This window comes from Pygocentrus nattereri, chromosome 30, assembly GCF_015220715.1.
Source record: "Pygocentrus nattereri isolate fPygNat1 chromosome 30, fPygNat1.pri, whole genome shotgun sequence".
NCBI classification, from domain to species: Eukaryota; Metazoa; Chordata; class Actinopteri; order Characiformes; family Serrasalmidae; genus Pygocentrus; species Pygocentrus nattereri.
This window is the reverse complement of record NC_051240.1, coordinates 8,784,589-8,808,215: the sequence shown is the minus strand read 5'-3', so window position 1 is coordinate 8,808,215 and position 23,627 is coordinate 8,784,589. Positions and strand designations below refer to the sequence as shown.

Sequence of the window (23,627 nt, the reverse complement as noted above, 5' to 3'; positions counted from 1 at the left end):
GCTGAATAAAAGCTTGGTAGGTGCTATTTAGCATCATGCAAATGAGATCATGCTAAATGGTAGCTAGATACTGTACACGATTAGAAATAAACATTCTGTGCAGCTACAGCTTTCATTCATCAAGGTACAAACAATGTAAATGTACCTCAAAGTGGTTTTAAGGTCCAGTTGTGAACCTTAAATAAGTCTTTCCAGGTGAAAAGTAGATATTTGTACCTTTTCAGAACCAAATGTTTTAAAATAGAACAATAAAATAAAAAGCCTGGGGACGAGACGGGGTGTGTGGAGTCAACACAACTTAGAAAATATCATTTCAATGGATTATGGTACAATTATGTTCCCTGACTGAAGGGTACCACCCCAGTGACAGGAGGGGAACTGCCCCAGTGACAGTTTCATACATTGTTTTCTGAGAATGTATGTATGTTTACATGTTTCTAGTATTTTATTTTTGATCTGAGGTTGACTTTAGGCCCAGTGCTAAATCATGAGAGGGGTGTCCAAAATATGAGGCCTCAAAAGACAAACATTCAGAAGAGAATCAACAGCTTAGTCTTCTTTACAGCAAATCACCAAAGATCTGCACATTCAGAATTCCATTTTTCCCTAGAACATAAATCACATCTCTAAAATACAGCCAATAGAAATGATGCATGCAAATCCTTCTTTACTGGCTGTGTGTAAAGAGCAGTTACGTTTTTCATGTTTACTGTCACTTTCCATTATTGAAGCTTGCACTAAATCAGAGGTCTTTAGAGGGGCATGATAATTGGTTACTCACTGAACTGATGCAAAGCCTGGCTGAGTGGTTTTAGGCACCAGAAAAGGTGGTAATTCATTTTTAATGATTATTTTAAAACAACTACGTAGACTGTTCTTGTTACTGTGGCTTTAAGACTGATATATGTACATTTATATCTACAAACTGTAGTACACACTGAAACATTCCTTATAACTTGGGCTGAACGTGGGATTGAATAGATGGCTATACAGTATATAAATGTATGACATCACAAATATATTGCAATCAAATCAGGCTTTTTTTACGTTTAATTTCCATAAATAGACTGTAAGAAATGGGGAGTGAGAGGTACCTTTTTAAACAATGTTTACAAACTACAGCAAACTATTTTATTCCAAAAAAATGTGGAAAATTCAATTCAATATCTTTGAAAACTCATTTTCCTCTACTTTTAGAGAACTGTATGTCTGCAGATGTAGACGTTTCTTTCAGGGTACCGTACATGTCCATATATGGAGCCTTCTCAAAGACTTCTGTAAGTCTAATTACAAAAATATATCGCTGCACCCAATTTAGGAAGTTGGTTTTAAGCCCAAGATACCTTCAAGAAAAAAACAATACACACACTTGTGTTTGTGGTAAGAGGATGTCAAGTGAGGAACGACAAACTCAGAAGGTCTATTTATTCCTGCTGTCTACGATACAGAATGTCACAACGTCCTGAAAATATGGGGCTCGTTCTTTTCTGCTGACAGTTCAAAACCCAAATAGAGAACTACGCGGTACCCAAACTTCACAATGCCTGAGTGTGATAAGAGGATCATCACTTGCAGTAGAAAGAGTAATCTCCCAGATCACCTTGAGGAACATAATGTGGATGTTTAATCTTGTGCAGACAAACAATAAATCAGAAATAAATGTCTAAATCAAAACTCATAACAGCACAACACCACAAAGGCCAACCACACACACGTCACTCAATCTACATAGCTCTGTCTTCCGTTTTGTCAGTTTGTCATTTCCCAGAGCATTCCAGTGTTTATATATTATATGAGACTACATGTCCAAAAGTTTGTAGACATCTGCTCGTCCAGCGTTTCTTTGGTAATCAGGGGTATTAATAGAGAGTTTGTCTGCTGCAGTAACAGCCTCTGCTGTTCTGGGAAGGCATAACACCAGTTGTTGCTGCAGGAATTTATTCGACCACAAGAGCATTAGTGAGGTCAGGCACTGATGTTGGATGACTCTAACTCATCTGAATGGTACTGGATGGAGCTCCATCACTCTAGGGAATGCAGTTTCACTGTTCCACAGCTCAACGCTGGGGGGCTTTATACCACTTAAGCTGATGTTTGGCAATGGGTATGGTGAAATTAGGCTGCTCCAAAGCATCCATTACTAGCAGCACTTTTCTGTGAAGATGACATGGCTGAATTTGCGCACTGTAACATGTCTGTGTAATGTCCATTTTTTTAACCTTATCTGCTGTCACTGCAGTGTACACTCACTAACCACTGACAATAATTTGGACACATTTCCCTAGTGGATAACTGAAAAGTAACTGACTTGAAAAATACCTAAAAGCCAGTAGTCAGTTGCTGAATTTTATAAGTAAATGATGTGGAGAAATATCATAAATTCTTAGGTCACACATATTTGGAAATTAAGCTGTAAAATGCTTAACTCATTGGGACTAGTTTCCTAAAAGGTAGTGTTTTGGATGGAGTTTTGCTCTTGCATGACACGAGAAAAAGACACATCCTACATTTTTTTTTGCAGTTTGTTCTCCTGAGGTCCACTTATAACATTTGAAATCTTTTAAAATGATCCCTCTATTTATCCCTTAGTTTTTGTACTGTGCCTTTAAGGCTAATGAATGTAAATGATCTCTGTTCTGATTGGTCTGTGTTCTTTCTTCATTTATGTAGCAGCCTTGGCTGAAACTCATAATTGCAGCATGAATGGGTGGAGCTAAACTGCTATAGTCTGAACAAGTGAATTCAAAAAGAGCTGCTTTTGGCACTTTTCATTGATAGAAGAGTAAATGGTACATTTTGAAACTTTTAACTTTTAAGGTTAACACAATTCAACAAAATGTTTTCTATGATAAGTGCCCTTTAAAGAATACAAATGTAACCTGAATGACTTTTTTTTGTCTGTCTGTAGTGTTTGAAAGCTAGATAAAACTTCATAAGAACAGCTTTGATAAGCATGCTCCTATGTTATAGAGTCGTATTTCAAATTAATTTAACTGCCTAACAGCTTCTATTATAAGTGAGTTTTGAGTAAACAGGTTGTCTATACTTTACTTAGTTCAGTAGGGAATGTATTTAAATTATTGTCTGAGGTAACTGATGGTAAACTGATAAGTATTCCTTTAAAGGAGCTGAATCCACTAATCAGAGAGGGTTGTCTCACACTTTTGGACATATAGGCATGTATGACGCTGATGTCCCAGGTAATGTCATCGCTGGTATCCACTGGCCGTAACAGTCTGTATCTGCTCTTTCATCTTCTCCATCATCCCTCCACTCACACCTGTCTTTATGATCCCAGAGTTCCGCATGCCCGGGGTCTCTTCGCTGTCCGTGTCGCCATAGCAACTGGACCCCGGCGACGTTGTCAGGGCGACAACCGAGTCAGTGGAGTCTCTGTTGCGGCCAGCAGTAGCCATGGCTGGACGCACCGTGCCCAGGCTGATCTGGGACGGTGGGGCATCGTCTGGGCCCAGTGAGTGCAAGCTGTGACCACAGTCTCTGTCCCCGTTACCCAGTGCTGCATCCTTCATTCTCTCATCCTCTTCTTCCTCAGCTCCATCTGTCAGGCCGCAGGCAGCCCTCTCGCTGGCCTGGTCGTTCAGCAGCTTCACCAGAAAGTTGATGTACTTCATGGCTAGACGCAGGATCTCATTTTTGCTGAGCTTCTTGTCCGGCGGGTGTGTCGGGATGAGCTTGCGCAGCTCTGAAAAGGCGCCGTTCACATTCTGCTGCCGCCAGCGCTCTCGGCTGTTTGTGAAGACGCGTCGTGCCAGCTTCTGAGGAGGACCTGAAAAAGAACCATGTAAAAATATAATGAAATGTCATAGACTTACAAAAAAGGATTTGTTGCTTGAAGCAGGTAATTTGCTTGCCCCAAAATGTTGCATTCATTGGTACACGTAGTTCAAATGAGAGTTAAACCTTCTAGGTGCTTATTATCATTAGATTGCGATGTCAACAAAACATTCACACAAAATTCGAACTTGACTCTTCATACAAGGTTTTAACTTCACCTAGTGATCTGGCCATAAGTGGACAACAAGACGTATAGCCATTTCCATGGTTTTTGTAGAGACCACTTATGATCTGATTTTGGAAGTGCTGCATATATTTACTACATTTATTATGACTCTGGCTGTGTTCGTTGTCAGACAAAAATACCGCATAAGTCTTTGTTCTTATAAAAGTGCAGGCTGTTACAAATGTGTAGACTACATAGAACTATGCAAAGCAACGGCTTTCAGCTCTGCTGTGATGATGCAGTTAATTGGAGTGCTTTGACACTCACAAAACAAATGGTATGTGGTCATATGTGTCCCTGACCACCTCCGAAGGTGGTCTGAGTGATCAGATCACAATGCATCTCTGAGATTCTATTCACACCTGAACTTATGATCGTCATCCAAGACGTATGTTATTGTCAGGTATAAACAGGCCTAAGCTGGCTTGAGAAAACAGTTCAGCTTTACTGCCTTCTGTAGGTAAAATACTCTCAATCTTTGTGAACAGATTGTATCAATGTACAGAGATTTTATGTGGGGAAGGCCACCCCTCAATAATCTTCTGTGCAACTACAACTCTGTAGTGCTTTCCACTCAGAACAATCCAGAGCCCCATGTCAGACTGTCATGAAACAGGTTAAATAAAGACTAATAAAAACTCTCACTAGAGCTTAACCCACTGACAATGAAACCTAAAGCTTCATAAGTCCTCACCTCTGCTTTGGGAAACAATTCTACTCCATCAGGTAGACACATAAACACACACACATACACACACAGTGATGCATTATAACTTACAGTCAGTCAGATCTAAGTCAAAGTGTGATGATGGCCTTCTCTTAATGCGGTTGTTGCTGAAGATACCATAGCTACCAGAGGGACCGAGGAAAGAGCTGCAAGAGAAAAAGGAAACATGGGTTAAATCACCAAAAATGACATCTTCTTTCCAAAAATGAACACGCTGTTTAAATACTGGGCTTAATGCAGCCATCTGCATTCTTGTAATCGGCTCCTACGATGCAAAGAAGCTTCAGTTGTAGCTGAAGTGAGTTGTAGCAAATTACAGAATTTAGCCAATGTTTCAGAGGGAAAGAAATCCATACAAAGCAATTATCTGGGCTTTGATGAGAAGTTGTGCTTTGATTGAACAGATGTGCCCAGTCAAGGCCTGACTTCATTACACCTGCTTGAGAGAGCTGAAATAGATCTTTACTCATTCTGAAAATGACACTGCACAACAGGTTGCAAAGGATGCATTTGAGCAGCCTGTTAAATTAGACCTCTCAGAAAATGCAATGTATGTTGCATAATCAGGAACAATCCTGAACAATAATTCACAGTATTTGATTTGGACAGCATTTATTATAACATCTATTTTGACACAAAATGGCTAATATTGAAGTCTTACACAGCTTCAAAATCAGAGATGCTCTTACAAAAAAGTATACTTCAAGTTTTTTAAGTAAACTTTAAATATATTATTATATATATATTATATATAATATTTCCCAAGTACACTATTGGTAGTAAGTATACTTATATTAATGTAGTATACGTATTAGTGTACTATTTCAATACATTTTGGGACTAAATTGGCCCCCTTTTTAGTTTATAAATGTACACTTTTAAGTATTCTTTGAATTTAAAAGTAGTAAACATTAAGTACACAACTACTTTACATCAAAGTTCTATTTTGTATACTCTAGGTGAACATATAGGTACTTGATATCCACTTCTAGCCCACTTTTTAGACCACAAGTATATATAAGCATATGGATAGATATATACGAATACTTTTATATACAAGTATATGTATAAGTACAGGTATAAGTATAGGCCACATTTATCTAAAACTTTTTGCATACTTGTCAGTATAAGCCAGTTACACTTAAGTACACTGATATTATTTACTATAAAGTAAACTGATAAGTACATACTCACTTATATTTAATTGAAGAGAAGCAACTAATAGCACACATGAATAAACGTTTTTATAAGGGGATGCATAACTGTAGCCTCATAATAATTTTATCAATGTATGTTTATAGATGTATCATATTCAAATTAATATATTTTTCACCTGCAACAGAATCCACTGATTTTACATTACTGAAAAGCATAGATATCAAACTTTTGCATGGTACTTGAAGCAGAAGAGGGAAGCAGCATGAAGCATGGCAGTTTGGCACGACTGGTGTGCAGGGAGCGGAAGACAGACAGAGAGTTGAGCAACGAGTCACGGGTTACTGGTGTGGGAAGCAGGTGCTGTTTTTTTCCCCAGTTTCCCTAAAGCATCATAAGCACAAAGGCCATAGTTGTAAGATGGTGGAGTGAGCATCCCACTAAATGCTTTTCGTGTTCGAGATCAAACCCATACTTTTTTCACAGCCTTTTCAAAACCCTCACTAGTGACCCACAAGGCCGCTGCCTGCAGCAGTTTTAAAACGGTGACTGTGACCCTTTCATTGTCTATCAGCCAACAAACTTCATTGCTTTAAACAGTTAAATCTGCTGTTTGACGAGGCCAGGAGCTCTCATTGGCTTTTCTGAATGAGGTTCCATTTGAATTGACTTTCAATTTAAATGTTATTGACAAGACATCGGTCTCTGACGCAACCCAAACCACAGGGCAAAAACACAATAGACCTGTGTTGATCCAGCTCTAGCTATCATTGGAGTGTTCTGAAATGTTCAGTCCTAAAAACTGGCATAAATGTTAAAGAACCTGGTTGCAAAGCAAGGAAATACAGCAAGGAAAGTTACAGATATTATCCTGTATATCTGCACATCACTACCCTCTATTTGGTGCACTGGACCTCCAAAAATGCTAAAAGTGCTAATAATGGTCTGTTAGAATTATGCAAATATATTCATAGCAACAGCTCGACATTAGACATATTTAAATCATATTAGCATATCAAACAAACTACAAAGTTAAAGAATTCAAAGATCAATTCTCTGTCGAGTTGTCCTGAAAGTACCCAGCACATGGTGTATACTTCCATGTACAGTTGAAAAGGTCTATACAGAACTAGCCTTGGGCCAGTAATTGATATTAATAGCTATAGAGGTAATAATATTATGCAAATTATCATTCTTTAGATCTCTAAGTTTATTTTGTATTGCTTTGCCTTTATTTAATCATTTCCATAATCTTTCCATTGTACAATCATTCTAATCTATGGCTGGTTCAAAAAAGTATACAACAGAACAGATGGCACTTAACCTTAACTATGAGCTATTCAAACAGAACATCAGCAACAAATGAACTACAAACATACACATTTTAATGGAAATTAGAATAATTACAACGTGGATTTTCAGTGTGGCAATGCATGCTGGGGTACATATAGATGAAACAAAGAAACTCCTGCACGAGATCCAGAAGCTTGTCCAGAAGGAGAGTGTCACCATGCCATGATCATATTTTAGTTTCCTTACTATGTTTTAGAAGTCCTTACTCTAGACCTCAACTTGAGTAAAAGTACTAAAGTATTTGCCTTCAAATGTACTTAAGTATAAAGTAAAAGTACTAAAAGAGTAATTCTGGCTCTGATGTCCTGTTATCATTTTTATAACTAGACTGGCTTCATGAACTCATTTCAGGTGAAAGTCCTCCAGCGTCTCTCTTGGTAAACCAGTCTTTTAATAGAAGGTCATTAATTAGTGACGCTGATGTCTATTAAAATGATCATAAGCACAAAACACTGCAGGTAAACAGTTTTCATCAGGGAGAACCGAGTGGCTCTGAAATCACTTTTTACACACAAGCAAAGTTTCAGTTTCAGATTTATTTACAACTTAGTTCCAAGTTGAGTAAAAACTGGATTTAAACTCAGGATCACAAATAAGTTTTCCTTTACTGTGTTGATCTGTAGGCCTCTGTTCATAAACATAAACTAACCAAATCTAATTTACTATAAAATTAAAGTGTTTGTATGAATTCAGAAAAAAAGAAACAATCCAGACACAACTGCATATGTGGACATATTTCTATATTGTGGTCTTTTTACACTGGCTTCATGAACTCATTTCAGGTGAAAGTCCTCCAGCGTCTCTCTTGGTAAACCAGTCTTTTAATAGAAGGTCATTAATTAGTGACGCTGATGTCTATTAGGTTAGGTTAGTTCATCATGTTAGGTTAGTTCATCATGTATGTGCTCCCAAATTTTTACGCTGCTGCACTGACGATGAACTGTGTGCTGCACTGGGTCGGTATGACCAACAGGTCAAAACAAGCTCAGAACAAGGTGACCGCTGTGCCCTGATTGGTGTTCTTGATTTGTGCTTCTTTTGTTTTGACATGTTACATTTTTACACACAAATACCAAAAGGAACGACAGATTTCTCAAAATGCAGTGGAGTAAAAAGTAAAATATTTGACTTTGAAATGTAGTGGAGTGAAAGAAAAAGGCGCCCAAAATGGAAATAAGTAAAGTACAGATACACAAAAAAACTACTTAAGTACAGTAACGAATTACATTTACTTAGTTACTGTCCACCACTGAAAATAATAGAAGTTATCTCAGTCAGTAACATGATGGCAATTAAATTAACAATAGGTATGTTCATGTGTGGTACTTCCTTACAGAGTCTGGGTCATGACAACATCATTTATCATCATAATTCTACAGATGGGAATTGACTGTCTACATTAGCATCCAAGCAGAACCAAGAACTGTCAAAACTATCAAAGCAGCTAAACCTGACTTGTATATATTTTAAAATACACTCAAACAGTTCAACACTCCATCCTCTATTTTTAACATCTTCCTCTATCAACCTACATCAATATGCAAAACAGCCTGTGCTGAACCAGTGCCCAGCCCTCCAAGATTTCAAAGATACTTGAATATATAGGACTGCTGCACCTGAACTGGTCATGCACTTAGATCGTCTACAGGTAGAGGCAAAATACACCACCTAGTACACCAGGAATGATCTAATTTATAGTTTTGTGATACTCTAACAACCTTTAAGTGATTTTTAGCAACCAGTATCTGCTCATAAGATGAATCTTAAGTCAGAAAGTCTCCAGTTCACAGAACTCTAAAGTCAAAATACATTGTCATCTCTAAAGCAAGTTCTCCTTTCGTTTTAATTATACTCAGTTTAGACTCAAAAGTAAAGAACTTCTCAATTCTTGAAAGCCCAAGTACCTAAAAAAGTTATTTCTGATAATCCTAATTTTAGCACAACTTTTTAAACAGATTTTTTATCGCTGTGTATGTTCTACCTTCCATCTTACAAGAGATCAGTGTCAGGTAGATGGCAGGAAGATTTGCTGGTCTAAGTCCGACAACCACAGCTCTATGGTTCAATTTTATGCAGAGAATAAGACAACAGCAAACCTTAATTTAGCCTTACCCACCGATTTCTTTACAGTGGTGGTGATAAATGGCTTACACCCTACAAAGCCCCAGCCACGAATAGATTAAAAAATGTATATGTAAATATACATTATATATATAATGCATATGTAAATGTAAAACGTGTACCTGCTTTTTGCCAAAACATTTTCAAAAATATCATGAAACTGTCTCAGGAATCAGGCAGTGTATTCATAACCATTTCATGTTATACATTTCTGTGAGGGAGGATTTAGAAGCATTGAAATTGTCAGGCATCTGGTTCCTAACATCACCACTGTGAACAATTCTGACTGAGTTATGTTTCTCTGGAATGGAGCTTTTCACACTAAACCCTTTGAATAACCATAAAAGTAACATGTAATATAAATATTATAGCTAGCACTGCATATAACCTTTTCTCTTGACCAATCTGCTATAGTTATTTATTAGTGTTGCAACAATATTAGATTTTATCAGCAACATTTTTCTGCATTTGCACTTACAGTGCACTCTGTCGCTGTGTACTTGGCTGTTACGATCATCAACATACGTCATAATTTTCCATAATTTCTTAACTGAAAAATATCACATGCATTTTATGATTGCGTGTTTCACAAATAATAGATAATCTCTTACCTGTTGAGTAGTGGATGTCCAGGCAGGTACTGGTGTGGCAGCAGAGTTCCAGGTGGAGGTACGGTGCTTGTAGGACTTGCTCCAGAGAGAGATGCTAGCTGGGCTAGCCTAAGCTCACCGGGCCCATGGGGCAGGGTTGGGATGGGGTGAAGGGCTGTGAGCTGGGGGGCAGGCATTGGGATAGGGGGCATTGGGGGCTTACTGTGAGCCAGACTGATGACAGGAATATTAGGTGGTAGCGGAGCAGGGGAAGGAGAGGAGGGAGATGAAAGAACGATGGTGGACGTGGAAAGGGTGGTTGAGTGCTTGGACCCCAACAGTAGGGGTGGCGTGGCAGATTTGTCCTGTGCATTGATTGTCTCAGCAGGCTTTGATGCAGGCTCTGAACGGTCCTCAGTCATTGCAGGACTGCTGGGGATCGTGTCCGCACTGCTTTCCACGTGGTTAGCCTCATTAGCCGCAGGGCTGCTAGCACATGGAGAAACATCACGGGTAGGGGTCAAGCGGTCAGTCACTGAAGGTGCAGGCGAAGGGGAGGGGGAGACAGTGGGATCCAACTTCTCCATCATGGTCCTCCCCTTAACCCTGTGTCCTGCTTTCCTCTCTCTTTTTGTTTGGTGCTGAATCTATGCCTCCAGGTGTGTCTGAGGTTCTGATGCAGCAGTTAGAGCAGTAACTCTGTGGTCCAGGTGTGCTTTTGGCCGCACAGCACTAAAAGCTAAAGGTCACCACACAGCTTAGACTTTGCTAGAAGTCAGGAGTGTGTGTTGATCATGTTGCTCAGAAACTTTCCCATTTGTCTGGTTCTCTTAAAAGATCAGGTGTCCCAGTCATGCAAACTGTGATGCTCTGTTAAGAAGCTTTTTGGAACTGACTGGAGATCAGTTGCTAAAAGTCTTGCCAGACGTTGGGCTGCATTTTGTTTCCTTTTGTTTTCATATGATGCTCACAGGTCTGAACAACTGCAAAAGCACAACAAGAGTAGTTTCAGTAAACTTTGTAGTTTTAACAGTACAGGTGCAGCAATTGTAAATAAATTGTAGATAAATTGTAAATAAAGTAAACACAGACATATTTGTCATACATACTGCCAGCCATACTTGCTGTAAGCATGGTCATAAAAGTAATATTTCAGCTAGAAGTAAAAAAAAATATATATAATAAGGGACACTTACATTATAATTCAAAGGTTTGGAATCACTTGTTATATTTAAAAATGTTGTTATTTTAATCAATAATAACTTATAGAACCACAGCATAGATTGAAATGCTATAAGCTGGACACCAGATAGTATTGAAAGGCAATATTTATAATATATTTGATGTTTTTGAGAATATCAAGACAGAATTAGATGATAAATAACATATGGTAGTTTATCTCTATATAGTAATTCCTGCTTCGAGATTTGATGACCAATTTTCAAACACAAGCCATTCTAGATGTTACTTTTATTTAAAGTTCTTGATGTTGAACCACTTTCTCAGGCATGTTACAATCATCTACTCTGTTCTTCTTTCTGCACACATCTGACACTTCATAATGGTTTACAACCTCCTACAAATTAGCTGAACCTGTTAAATGTAGAGTAGTAGCATCATAATCAAGCCTTTTTATACATGTATCTGCAGCAAATTTGTCCAGTAAAGATGAGGCATGTTTGAATTAATGTTAAGTTAGAGATCATCTTTCATCACCAATGAAAAATAAAAGAATACAACGCTGATGACGTTTGTTTTTGAGAATATAAATAAAACAGTTGGGGCTGTTGAAAGATAAATTCGCCTGGGCTTGAGTGATTCATGACTTGCTTTTGCAATCCAGATCCTTCCCCTTTCCCCCTCTTGTCCTCTTTCCATTCACTGAGCTAGTTTCCCCTTTCTGGTGATAATTATACATGTTCTTTATCATTATGTTTTTTTTAGTTATGGTGGAAACGGTGAAGGTGAATTTAAGGAAAGTCACTGTGATGCACAAAATGACAGTACACACTATAAGGCCTCTTACACTCAAAATGACTCTTTCTGATCATTTATGTAGTCCACCCAAAGTAAGATGAATTATTTGTTGTTATGAACACACAAACAAACAAGACCTACATCACTATATTTAAACGGAGTGCTTTAACTACACAACCTGCGGCATAAGGGACTATGGGGTCTCCATTGTTGCTGAACAATAAATGCTATATTTAGCCTAGACCGCATTTGCTGCTGTAATTTTTATGTTTGAATCATATTTGCTCAGGCATGTAGCTAAATGACTACATGGGAATTTTCACAGCAATCATAATGGTACAGTTACACATTTGTGTTAAAAGGCTACAGAAAAAGTAGCTACTTTTTAGAATTACACACTGGAGTTTATAATCTAAGTGCAGAAACTAGTATACTGTTACTGTTGGAATGAAGTCTTATTATCTCCAGAATGGTAGCTTTAACTAAAAGGAAAAAAAATCATCACTTTTAATGTAAATCAGAAAAAATGTTTTTTCCTACTTAATTCGCACCATTTCTATTGTTCAATCCATTACAAGGTTTTGACAAAATCTGAAGAGCAGCTTGCATTTTTTTCAAATGTTGTATACATAGATAAATAAAATTAATAAATATTTTTAAAAACCCATCGAAACTAAAATAATATATTTATATAATTCCCAAAGATGCTAAGATTAATGGTGCAATTAGTCTTCAGTAATTTTATCTAAATTCTCCAAAAAATGAACTCTTTGTATAAACACTGCATAGAAAACACAAACCATAGAAAAAGTACAATATATCTATTATATTTAATTCTAAAATTATAATTTCTTTAACTTCACAGCTGTGTGTACATATACTAGAGCATTGTGTTTAAATAAGTGTAAGCATGAATGCATTTACAGTTGCATCAGAGTTATGTAATTCATTTGTTTTAACTAAGTGTTATACTTTGATATTAAGCAGTATTAATATTGGTATTAAAGATCAGTAAAAAAGTGTTCCTGGTCAACACTATTCCAGTACACAGTGTTAAGTACACAGTAAAGTAGAACTGGTTAGGAGTTAAAATTAAACTGTACTGATTTCATAAAGTATTTAGAAGCACTGAAGCTACTAATATAATTTAGCAGCAGTTGAAGTGAACAGGACAGTCCAGTAGTCTAGCTTTCATAACTGTAGACTGATGAATGTCAATAAAGTCCACTTCCTTAATAGCCTCTTTGATAGCTTCCTTAAGGTACTTACCATGTTTGTGGTGAGAATGCTGATCACACCCTCACACACATGCTAGCTCCACTGCTGGTGTGTGTCCTCATGTCCTCGACTGCCTGTCTTCTGTGTCACAAATGCAACCTCCTTTTCCTTCACGCCTTCCATTCGCTCCTCACTAACTTTCTCTCTCGCTCTCTCACGCTCTGACTGCTCTCCCGTGTTCACTTTCCTTCGCGTCACTGCTGCTCTCTGCCGTCCACAACTTAAGGCAAAACTGAAAGATGTAGTGACTGCTCCTGAAATGAACGACCTGTGGTCAGTGTAGCCTAGAAACTAATCAGAGGGGGGGGGGCAGTAAGATACGGAACACTAATGAAGGTTCCATAGGATCCAGTGTCTTAACGATAACCCACTGTTATTGTAAAATAAGAGTAAATGGAGGTGATGCGTTTCACTTCCATTGACTCTCCCTCCTTTTCTTTTTCTTTTCTCCTCTCCCTCTCTCTGTCTGTCCTTCTTTCTCTCACTCTTCCCTTTACCTCCTGTTTCCTCCAGCAGACTTGGTTCTCCAATTGGCTGCCATTTGGATAAGGATGTATTGGACTGTAGAAAAAGAGAGAGAGGAGAGAGAGAGAGAGAGAGAGAGAGAGAGAGGGAGAGAAAGAGAGAGGGAGAGAGGGTGAGAGAGAGTTGTGAGAGACAGAGAGCTGGGGAGAGAGAGAGAGAGAGAGAGAGAGAGAGAGAGAGAGAGAGAGGTGGGGGGGTGGGGGGGTGCAGTTTTCCGCTCTCTGCTGGACAGGAGGATGTACTCGCACAATATGGTGAGTGCTGATAAGGGACTCAAAAACCGCCTGTGGACCTTAGATAAGGAAACATGCCCCCCGATACACACACACATATACACACGTCTCTCTCTGGTCAGTCCTAGACTCTAAAGGTTCTTGGATCACAGCTAGAAGGAAGCTGACTTTACATCACAATTGAATAACACCAAAGACAGCCGCACACACCACACACATACACACACACACACACACACACACACAGACATCATCAACTCCAGTTCACCAGATATGCCAGTAGGTGTTTTCATGACTAACACTGTTTGCTCATTACAGGCATAAAATATTACAGCAGTTTTTCCTGCATGTTGGGAATTTCCCATTATTTTCCCCAAAAGGCAAAGGGGGCAGTTGTTCAGTAGACCACAACCAAAACTCAAAATGCTGACTTAAGCATTATTTCTACATTATTTACATTTTTTCTTATGCAAAATCCCATTATTTCTAAGGACTGGCTTCAAAACAAAATAAAACAACAACAAGAAATCCATCACACTAAAACTATCATTATTATTATTATTATCATTATTAGTACAAACCTCAATTCCAAAGGAGTTTGGCACCGAATGTGAATTGCTAATGCAAACAGAAAGCACTGATTAGTGAATAGTTGTTGTCCAAGGAAAAACATGCATCTTCATTGTTAGTATTTTTTATTTTTCTACGTCATTTGAACACGGCGGTTCTCCTTTACACTGTGTAAAACTTCCATAGCAACTTGACCAATGGAAACGCACCAAAATCAATTACAATAAATCACATTATTGTTCAATTACAATCTTCACATTAACTTACATGAAAAGTAAAGTTTTTGCCATTCTTCCATCACACAAGTGCTCAACTGTACAACTGCAAAAGCTGTCTTTTTCATATTTTATGCATCATAATTGAACGTGGCTTTCAGCCTTGTCCTTTACACACAATTAGATTTCTCCAGATTCGCAGAAACTTTTCATGGTGTTATGTACATTGAAAGGTGATGAATACCAAAAATCCTTCCAACTGCTCCTTGAGGAATTTTGTTCTTAAACTGCTGGATTAATCACTGTCCCTTTTTTGGCAAAGTGGAGAACCTTGACACATCCTTGCTCATAATGAACTAAATCTTTCCTGCATGATCCTTTTATACTCAAGCATGGTTGTCTGTTTAATCCGTCATCAGTTTTAGAGTGTATCGTTACAAAAAACAAACAAGCTGATATAGTAAAATCTTGTTTTTGTACTGTTTTCATTTAAAAATAAGTCAAAGTGGATTTACAAATCATTGCATTCTGTATTTATTTAGGTTTACATTTCACCCATGATCCCAAGTTTTTACCTGAGGTTCATTAAATTATTGTTATTATCACTGTCAGAGTGAGATTATATTTTCAGAGAACTGATATGGTACATGTCACAACTTAATTTTAAATACAGTCAAAAATGTTGTTTAATCATCTCAGTTTTCCAATCAACAAATTACTAACATCAAATTAGCTGCTTCTGTTTGGAGCAGCTTCAGACGAGCTCAGATAAAATCTACAGGACATTATTTAACACTGTCAACACTTTGTTTTATGTCACATTACCACAGTTCAGAATTTCCCAGTCTTCACTTTTTTCATCTTAATTTTATTTACTTTTTTTGTTTTCAGCAACAATACAGTCCTTTTTTCTCCTAAATTTCTTAATGAATGCCAAAGCATTTCCATTTGCTTTTTTTTAAGAAGGAATAGGCTCAATATAGTATTACTAATTTGATACATCGTGTATTACTAGAGGTCTTGCACAGAACTTCTGTTCATGTCTTTAACACCTGTGGTTCCAGATGAGTGCCTGCCATAGGTCAAGCAGCACCACTGTGCCATGGCATCTCTGTGGATTTGCCTATGTGTTAAATTAAGACTGAGAATGACTCGAAGCTCAATCCCATTGAGAGAAGACGATTTTCTTCATTTCTATATATACGCTTCTCATAGTGTATTATAGTCTGTCTAACACCCAGTCACACCAGCAACCTGCCCACAGGGTTTCAATAGACCTTAGTAGATTCACACATGAATGGTCTTATGTTCCTAGGGGACTCTGCAGCAGCACCTGGAGGAAGTTGGTTCTAATTATAAGGTCAAATGAAGCAGAGACACTCAGACCAAATTAATCAGACAAACGGTACAATAACTTGGCATTCTGTAGGTATAATTTTGTACTCTAGCCAGGCCAGATCATCTGACCCCTGGGCACAAATGGGCCCCTACATGGCCACATTTTTTTTTGGATGGTCAATGAATTTTTAGGATATTGCTGCAAGTTACATGAGGCTGTGCAGCATGACAATGGCAGCATACTAACTGTAGTGTTGGGCATGTCACGTGTTTCATTTTACAATAAAGAAAAAATAATACCAAGATTGTGCATACATTTACAAGAACACAGGTTAAACCCAACAACTAGAGCCACATATCCCTATAAAACGTGTCCCCACCGAAGACTCAAGCTAAAATGTATAAATCAAGAAAAAACCTGTACACATAAAAATCAAAACCACCAAGCATCCTAAGCTAAACCACACTGTTACAGTGGCCACATAAAATGTATACAGTATATAACGCTGTTGAAGGAAGAAAATATCGTATCTCCATTTTTGATGTTTTTCAGTTTTTGACATAATTTGAAGACACGCGTTACCCTTAACATTGTATGTAAATTTAATGATGAACAGACTAAAAGAAATTATTCGGAAAAAAGTTTGGTTCCACTGACTTACATTAAAAGTTAAGTATATATTTTTCTTCCCCTGTAAAGTTATCATTTTGGAGATAACAGGTTTGCTTCCAACAACAGCCATGCAGACCATTATACCTCACTTTTGATATACAGTTCACAGATCACTGCTGAGTGAGCAACTATTTTTAACATTTTTTATTTGTATTGGCTTTGGAAATGGGAATCCACTACTATTTGCTAGTCTGTCGGGATCTTCGGGAATGATGTGGAGAGAGTCGGGAATATGTTCAGCCATAACACAATGACGACAGTGAAATTAGCTAATTTTTCTTGCCATAAAGTTCTTGCCGTGAAATTAAGAAAGCTGTTTAGATTTTGTTGTAATTGCTCACATTGCCTCCCTAGAGGCTAGGGCCCTGGGTACACGCCCATAAAACCTACGGGATGATCTGGGCCTGACTCCAGCACTTTTGTAGCATAAAGTTAAAGTGCAGAAAGTGATTTTTAATTTGAGAGCATGTTCATTCAAATTAGGAGAACTGTATACACGATCTTCTCATCGGCCTCTGTTTCTTGGCCTGTACAGTTGTCAACAACACACAAAGCCATTCCATGTTTTTGCTATAATATTAAAGAAGATGCAGAGCCTGTCCTTCATTACAGACAATGCTTTAACAGTTAATGGTGGATTAAAATCTAAAATCATAACATTCTTAGGTAACAGATCTACTGTCGTGTTCAGAAGAGTGTATTTGACTGATTAATGTACTTTCATGCATGTCGGAATTTAAATAAGAACTCGGTTTTTAAACAGTTGTTCATAGATTCAAGGTAATGTTAACATGCTAGCTAACTTAACCTAGCTAATCGTTACTAGTGAAGTCAGATTAACGGCTAATTTATCTGAGATTCAGTCCTTTTTCAGACGTATAATAATGTAATGTTATAAGTCTGTCAAAACATTTTTGAGCAGTAACTGCAAAAGTAACAGAAGAACTAAACTATTTTCCTCAACTGTAGAACTGATGATTCACCCACATGCTGGCATCTCTTGAATTTTGATTTTGTAATCTGAAGTGCGTGTGGGCAGCTACAGTGCAATACCTAACAGTACTGAAGGACTGCATTAAAGGTGAACTCTACCCATTTTTCAAAATTTCTACATGAAATAAATGATTAAGATGTAAACTTACTGACTCCGGATTGTTCACAATGATCATGGTAAGAACCACATGCCTCTAAAACCTTGACTACCGAAAGTTATTGTATGAAATAGTTATGAATAAGCTGCCAGACACTTTTTATTGTTCAAAGTTTTAGTTTAAAATCTATTTTTTTTTATTTTGGCATTTTAATCAATTCATGGTGGAGGGACACATGAAGGTCTGTTGTAAGTCACTCAAGAAAACATATTTTTTCAATGTGACCGTTATTTTACTATCATCACAGTTACATATTAAAACTCATGTAGGTTCACTGGTGGCTTTGGATTCTGAAAAATGCAAATGTCTTGAAAATAGGTGGAATACCTATTTAGGCATTCTATCATGAACTCACATTAAGCATTAACAAGAATAAAACCATACAATATTTGCTGAGGAAATCAATGTAAAATGCTAATTTTGTATTATGTGTTAAAGTATTAGTCCTCTCATTGGTATTAATCATTTCACAGCTTGCACAGAGCAGGAGCAATATTGGCCACTCTGAGGTACAGCTGGCATTTTAAAAAGTGACAAAAAAGAGTTTTTCTAAAAGTTTGGGAGGCATGTCCTTGTCAACCCTTGTAAATGGCATCTAAGCTTTAACCTTGTAGCCATTATTTCATTGTTCACATATAGACTGGACTGTAGTATATTTAATTTGCTTGGTATATGCTGGTCTATGCTGATCTGGTGCTGAGTTAGGTGGTTACCCAGCATAATAACTATCACTGCTGCTGCCCAGAATACCAGCATCCAAAACACAGCATATGCTGGTTTTCCTGGTGACTGGGCATGCTGGGCTGGTCAATGCTTTTTTTTTTTTTTGAGCAGGATAAGTATTCAGCTCTACATTACCTTTTATTAACAGTTAGTATGTTACCACTAATGGTACATCATGTGAAAATGTGTAAAAGCTAAAGCCCTTCACCCCTTCACCTCAGCTCTGCTATGTAATATGGAGCGTTTTCAGCCATCTGCTGGTCTGTTGTCCAGTTCCGGTTTGGCTGTAAGTGCTTCATAGTCTTTTATACTTGAATTAGAGGATCTTTTAGAACACACACAGCTCCAAATAGTAACAAAGAAAAGAGGCCAAACACGCCACAGTGTTGACATTTCAATTTGACTCTTTGTGTGAAGACCCAAACTGTGTATTTCAGAGGTAATAACAGCAGTGGAGAGTTTCCGCTGTTAGCAGAGGGAGGAAGAAATCAGAGCCACTATTGGAATCCTGAAGAGTCTCATTGTACAGCTTTTCCAAACACACACCACCATAGTAAAGAACCAAGACTGGCCCCCGCTGCAGTGCTTGGCAGTGTGTCTGTCTGTATTAGTACAGGTGCGCACTTTTACATGTCTATATAATCAAAGACTTTGCAACCCTTCAATGCAATACAGCTCCAATGTAATTCAAATCTGAAGACTGTCTATTTAAATATGAAGGCTACTGATATTGATACTAGATAAAACTCTGCTCCAGTGGAATGTATGATAAATAAATAATACACATGTAAGTAGAACGTCCTCAGTTTTCTTTCTGTCCCTCAAACACACACACACACACACACACACACACACAGAGGTCTCCATGGACACGTTTCCTGTGGCCCGTGTAAACACTATTGTGCAAGTTTTGTGATAGAGATCGGAGGGGCTAATTGTTTAGAGCAATAAGAGCAGTCCATTCTGTGGAGAAAGTGACAAACAGTGCAACATGCCAGGAGGTCAGACAAGCGTGTGTGCATGTGTGTGGGTAGGTGTATATTTATTTTCCCCCCTCCTACAGTAATAACGCTTAAGGAACATGTCAGAATAAAGTTGAAGTCACCTTCATTGCATCCTTCTTCTTGCAACTTCAACACTATTATATACCAACACCAGCTACTCAAACTGCAGCCTAAAACTGCCAAAGCCTCTAAACTACCACATTTGACAAACCTCCTTAGTCTGCTTGGTGTATTTGGTGAGGTTGTCAGTTTTATGATAGGAATTCTGTTTGCAGCAGTGTTAGCTTTGATGTTGTGATGGTTGTACTTAGAGTCCTTAATATGGGAGGCAAATCCAGCCCAAAAGGAAATGAAAATGAAAACAATAAAATGTAAATGCAAACCTCTTTTTGCCATTTCTTTTTCCAAACATCTGCGCAAATATCCTGCCAAAATTTAAAATTAAATGAAATGCCTTCATTTGCAATTTCATTTTTCACATGAGCACGAGCCGTTTGTGACAAAAGTAAAAATAAATTGAAAACGCCTATTTGTCATTTCATTTTTTACTTTCTTATTTCTTTTTCATAGCGATCGGCTGCAAATCTGACAAAATTAAAATGAAAATAAAAAATGGATAAATCAACAGCAAAGTGACAGTTTGTGATTCTGTTTTCGGTGCTGACGCGCTTTAACTGTCAGAATGAAAATGAAAATGAAAACGAACATCAGCGCCACCTGCTGGAGATTCACTTTTTATTTTCCAGTTTTCTATTTCTTTTTCGAACTGACCAACATGCAAATATATGTTAATTAGCACTGGGCTACGGGGTACATTTTAGGACATCCTCAGCTATTTGCGTCAGAATCGCCATCATTCCTCAAGATAAAAGACTTTGAGTCTCCAGAAAAAACACCGTCATGACTCTGATCTGGTGAAACTGAACATCAGACCAAATGGCCTCAGAGAAAAGGTATCAGACCAAACGGCCTCAGAGAAAAGGTATCAGACCAAATGGCCTCAGAGAAAACGTATCAGACCAAATGGCCTCAGAGAAAAGGTATCAGACCAAACGGCCTCAGAGAAAAGGTATCAGACCAAACGGCCTCAGAGAAAAGCTATCAGACCAAACGGCCTCAGAGAAAAGCTATCAGACCAAACGGCCTCAGAGAAAAGGTATCAGACCAAACGGCCTCAGAGAAAAGGTATCAGACCAAACGGCCTCAGAGTAAAGGTATCAGACCAAACGGCCTCAGAGAAAAGGTATCAGACCAAACGGCCTCAGAGAAAAGGTATCAGACCAAACGGCCTCAGAGTAAAGGTATCAGACCAAACGGCCTCAGAGTAAAGGTATCAGACCAAACGGCCTCAGAGAAAAGGTATCAGACCAAACGGCCTCAGAGAAAAGGTATCAGACCAAACGGCCTCAGAGTAAAGGTATCAGACCAAACGGCCTCAGAGTAAAGGTATCAGACCAAACGGCCTCAGAGAAAAGGTATCAGACCAAACGGCCTCAGAGTAAAGGTATCAGACCAAACGGCCTCAGAGAAAAGGTATCAGACCAAACGGCCTCAGAGTAAAGGTATCAGACCAAACGGCCTCAGAGAAAAGGTATCAGACCAAACGGCCTCAGAGTAAAGGTATCAGACCAAACGGCCTCAGAGAAAAGGTATCAGACCAAACACAGATTTACCTTGTTCTGCTTTAAACTTTAGCTCAAGCTTTAGCTGTTTCCCTCCCATATCCGCCAGAAAACTTTTCCTCAGAAGTAGAGCAGCTTATTGTAAAAAGCCTCTCAACGTTCGGCTGTTACGAGGCTGAAGTCACTTCTTATTCTCCAGCTTCTTGTTCGAATTTTTCTGTTCCACCTTAAATTCTGACTGAGGCGCCAAATGTAAATGTAGGATCATTTAAGGTGGAACGAGAAATTTTTTTAGTGTCTGACAGTCTCTCATTACAGATTTAACGTTCCAGGAAACCAACTAAGGTGCTTATAAATGCGAATAAGTCTCCAAATGTTCGTCTGAGCTAAATCTCTCTCTGCCTTTTCGTAGCTACTAGCCAGGAGAGACTGTGTTGCTAAGTGACCTGCAGTCTCGTTCAGAGCAGCCACTTCTGACTCTCTACAACATGACCAAATCCGAAATTATAAAATCACTAAATAAAACGTGCAGGACGGCTGTAACGTGTTGCGTGGACATCCATTATCACTGGATCTTATTTTACTGTAACAGTGCATTTTATCGCAGACGAGTGGCAGCAGCGTCTAATGTCCAAACACACGCAGTGAATGAGAGCCTTCCAGTTCACTTACCACATCACTTCCATTTGTTTCATTAATAAAAGATTTTGGAAGTAAATTCATTATAGATCATTACAAATACTTTGCTTTAAAAGTACCAAGTCATCACACAGTGAGAAAAAAAGAGATCCTGTATAGAAAAAAAGATGCATCAAGATGCATCGATAATGGTTTTATAATCGCATCGCGGCCCTCTGAATCGCAATCGAATCGAATCGTGAGGTGCCAAGAGATTCCCACCCCTACTGTCCACTGGCCACTTTCTTGTAGTACCACAGCTACGTGATGTGTGAATTTTGTCTCAAGACTCACCCTGAAGTGTTGTCTGTTTAATTTACATGATTTACTATTATTTTCATCACCCTCTTTGTGGAAAAAGTTACTTTCATTCTTTTCATTCTAAAATCAAGAGTGTCAACAAGGATTTTGTCCCCTTTTCACTACAGTAACAGACTCTACTCTTCTGGTAAGGTTTTACACTAGATGTTGGAACATGTCAGGGCTTGAAAGCTTTCGGCCATAAGAGCCTTAGAGAGGTCAGGGACTGATGTGGGATGATAAGTTCTGGATCACAGGCAGCACTCCAACTAATCCGAGTTATTGGATGGAGATCCTTATTTTCAGGGAGTGCAGTTCAACTGCTCCACAGCCCAATGCTGAAGGGCTTTATATCCCTCTAGCTGACTTTTGGCACTGAGCATGATGACCTTAGGCCCAAGTGCAGCTGTTCCAGAGCATCCCTTTCTACTGGCAATGCTTGTCTATGAATATTCCTCAAGCTGTGCGTGCACAATTCAACACCCATGTCAACAGTGATGGCATCTTAAAGTAGTTAAACTCACTAATTAGAAGGAGTTCCTAGATACCCTTGTGCATATAATGTACAGGCAATAAGAATAAGTACTAGTGAAACTGATTTATCTCCTGCAGGGATTTTTCAGATCATTTACAAAGTTTAGATGAATCCGCCTGACCGGCACTTTCACCCAGTTTGAGAATAAGGGACAACTTAATAGCAGTACAGTATAGTTGTCTTTTACGTGCTTGTCTTTATAAGGAAAATATACAAATAAAATCATGTATCTGTTGCGAGCGTCGAGTACCCAGGATGCACCTGGGAGCAGAGAGCGGATGCGAGGGACAGCTGTTTCCTGTCCACACTTCCTGTTCAGGCCTGGAGGGGAGGGTGGGTGAGCGGGGGGGGGGTGGCAGGGGGGCGTTGGCGAGGCCAGCGGCCATTTCCAAACAGGATATCTCTGCCACAGTCACAGGTGTGAGCTCACAAACGCTCATAATTCATAAGTAATTTCTTAATCCACAGAACAGGGGGGCTCCACATTTCCTATTGCGGGTGAGGGACAGCGGTGCAGAGGAGGGCGAAGGAAGATTTCTCTTATCTTTTACCCAAATACTCTATTGTGTTCACCAGAAGGGCTCAACACAGTAGTAGGTCATTTGAAGTCATCTTCGTTTGAAATGCACATAAATTTTGTTCCAGCCATCCATCCGTCCCGATGGTTTCTCCAAGGGGGTTGCCTTTGATGAGCTTGACCTTGGGCAGATTGGATGGCCTCTGGCTGCCCAGGACATGGTCAATGATTTCACAGTTGGCTGTTCTGAAATACTCTAATCAGGGATTCAGTCCTTGGTGCACTTCCATGACATGAGCACTGAGACAGGCTAGGTCATGT

General features: G+C 38.7%; 1 protein-coding gene across 1 annotated transcript; it reads right to left on the bottom strand.

Moving 5' to 3' along the window:
* Positions 1-1,369: 1,369 nt before the first annotated feature.
* On the bottom strand, positions 1,370-13,852 carry lyl1 (LYL1 basic helix-loop-helix family member). The gene is made up of 4 exons (XM_017692946.2): positions 13,214-13,852; positions 9,989-10,950; positions 4,800-4,894; positions 1,370-3,787 (listed from the first exon to the last, which is right to left on the bottom strand). Exons 2-4 carry the CDS (start codon positions 10,555-10,557, stop codon positions 3,207-3,209), a joined length of 1,245 nt encoding a protein of 414 aa, XP_017548435.1. The 5' UTR covers positions 10,558-10,950; positions 13,214-13,852; the 3' UTR covers positions 1,370-3,206.
* Positions 13,853-23,627: the final 9,775 nt, after the last annotated feature.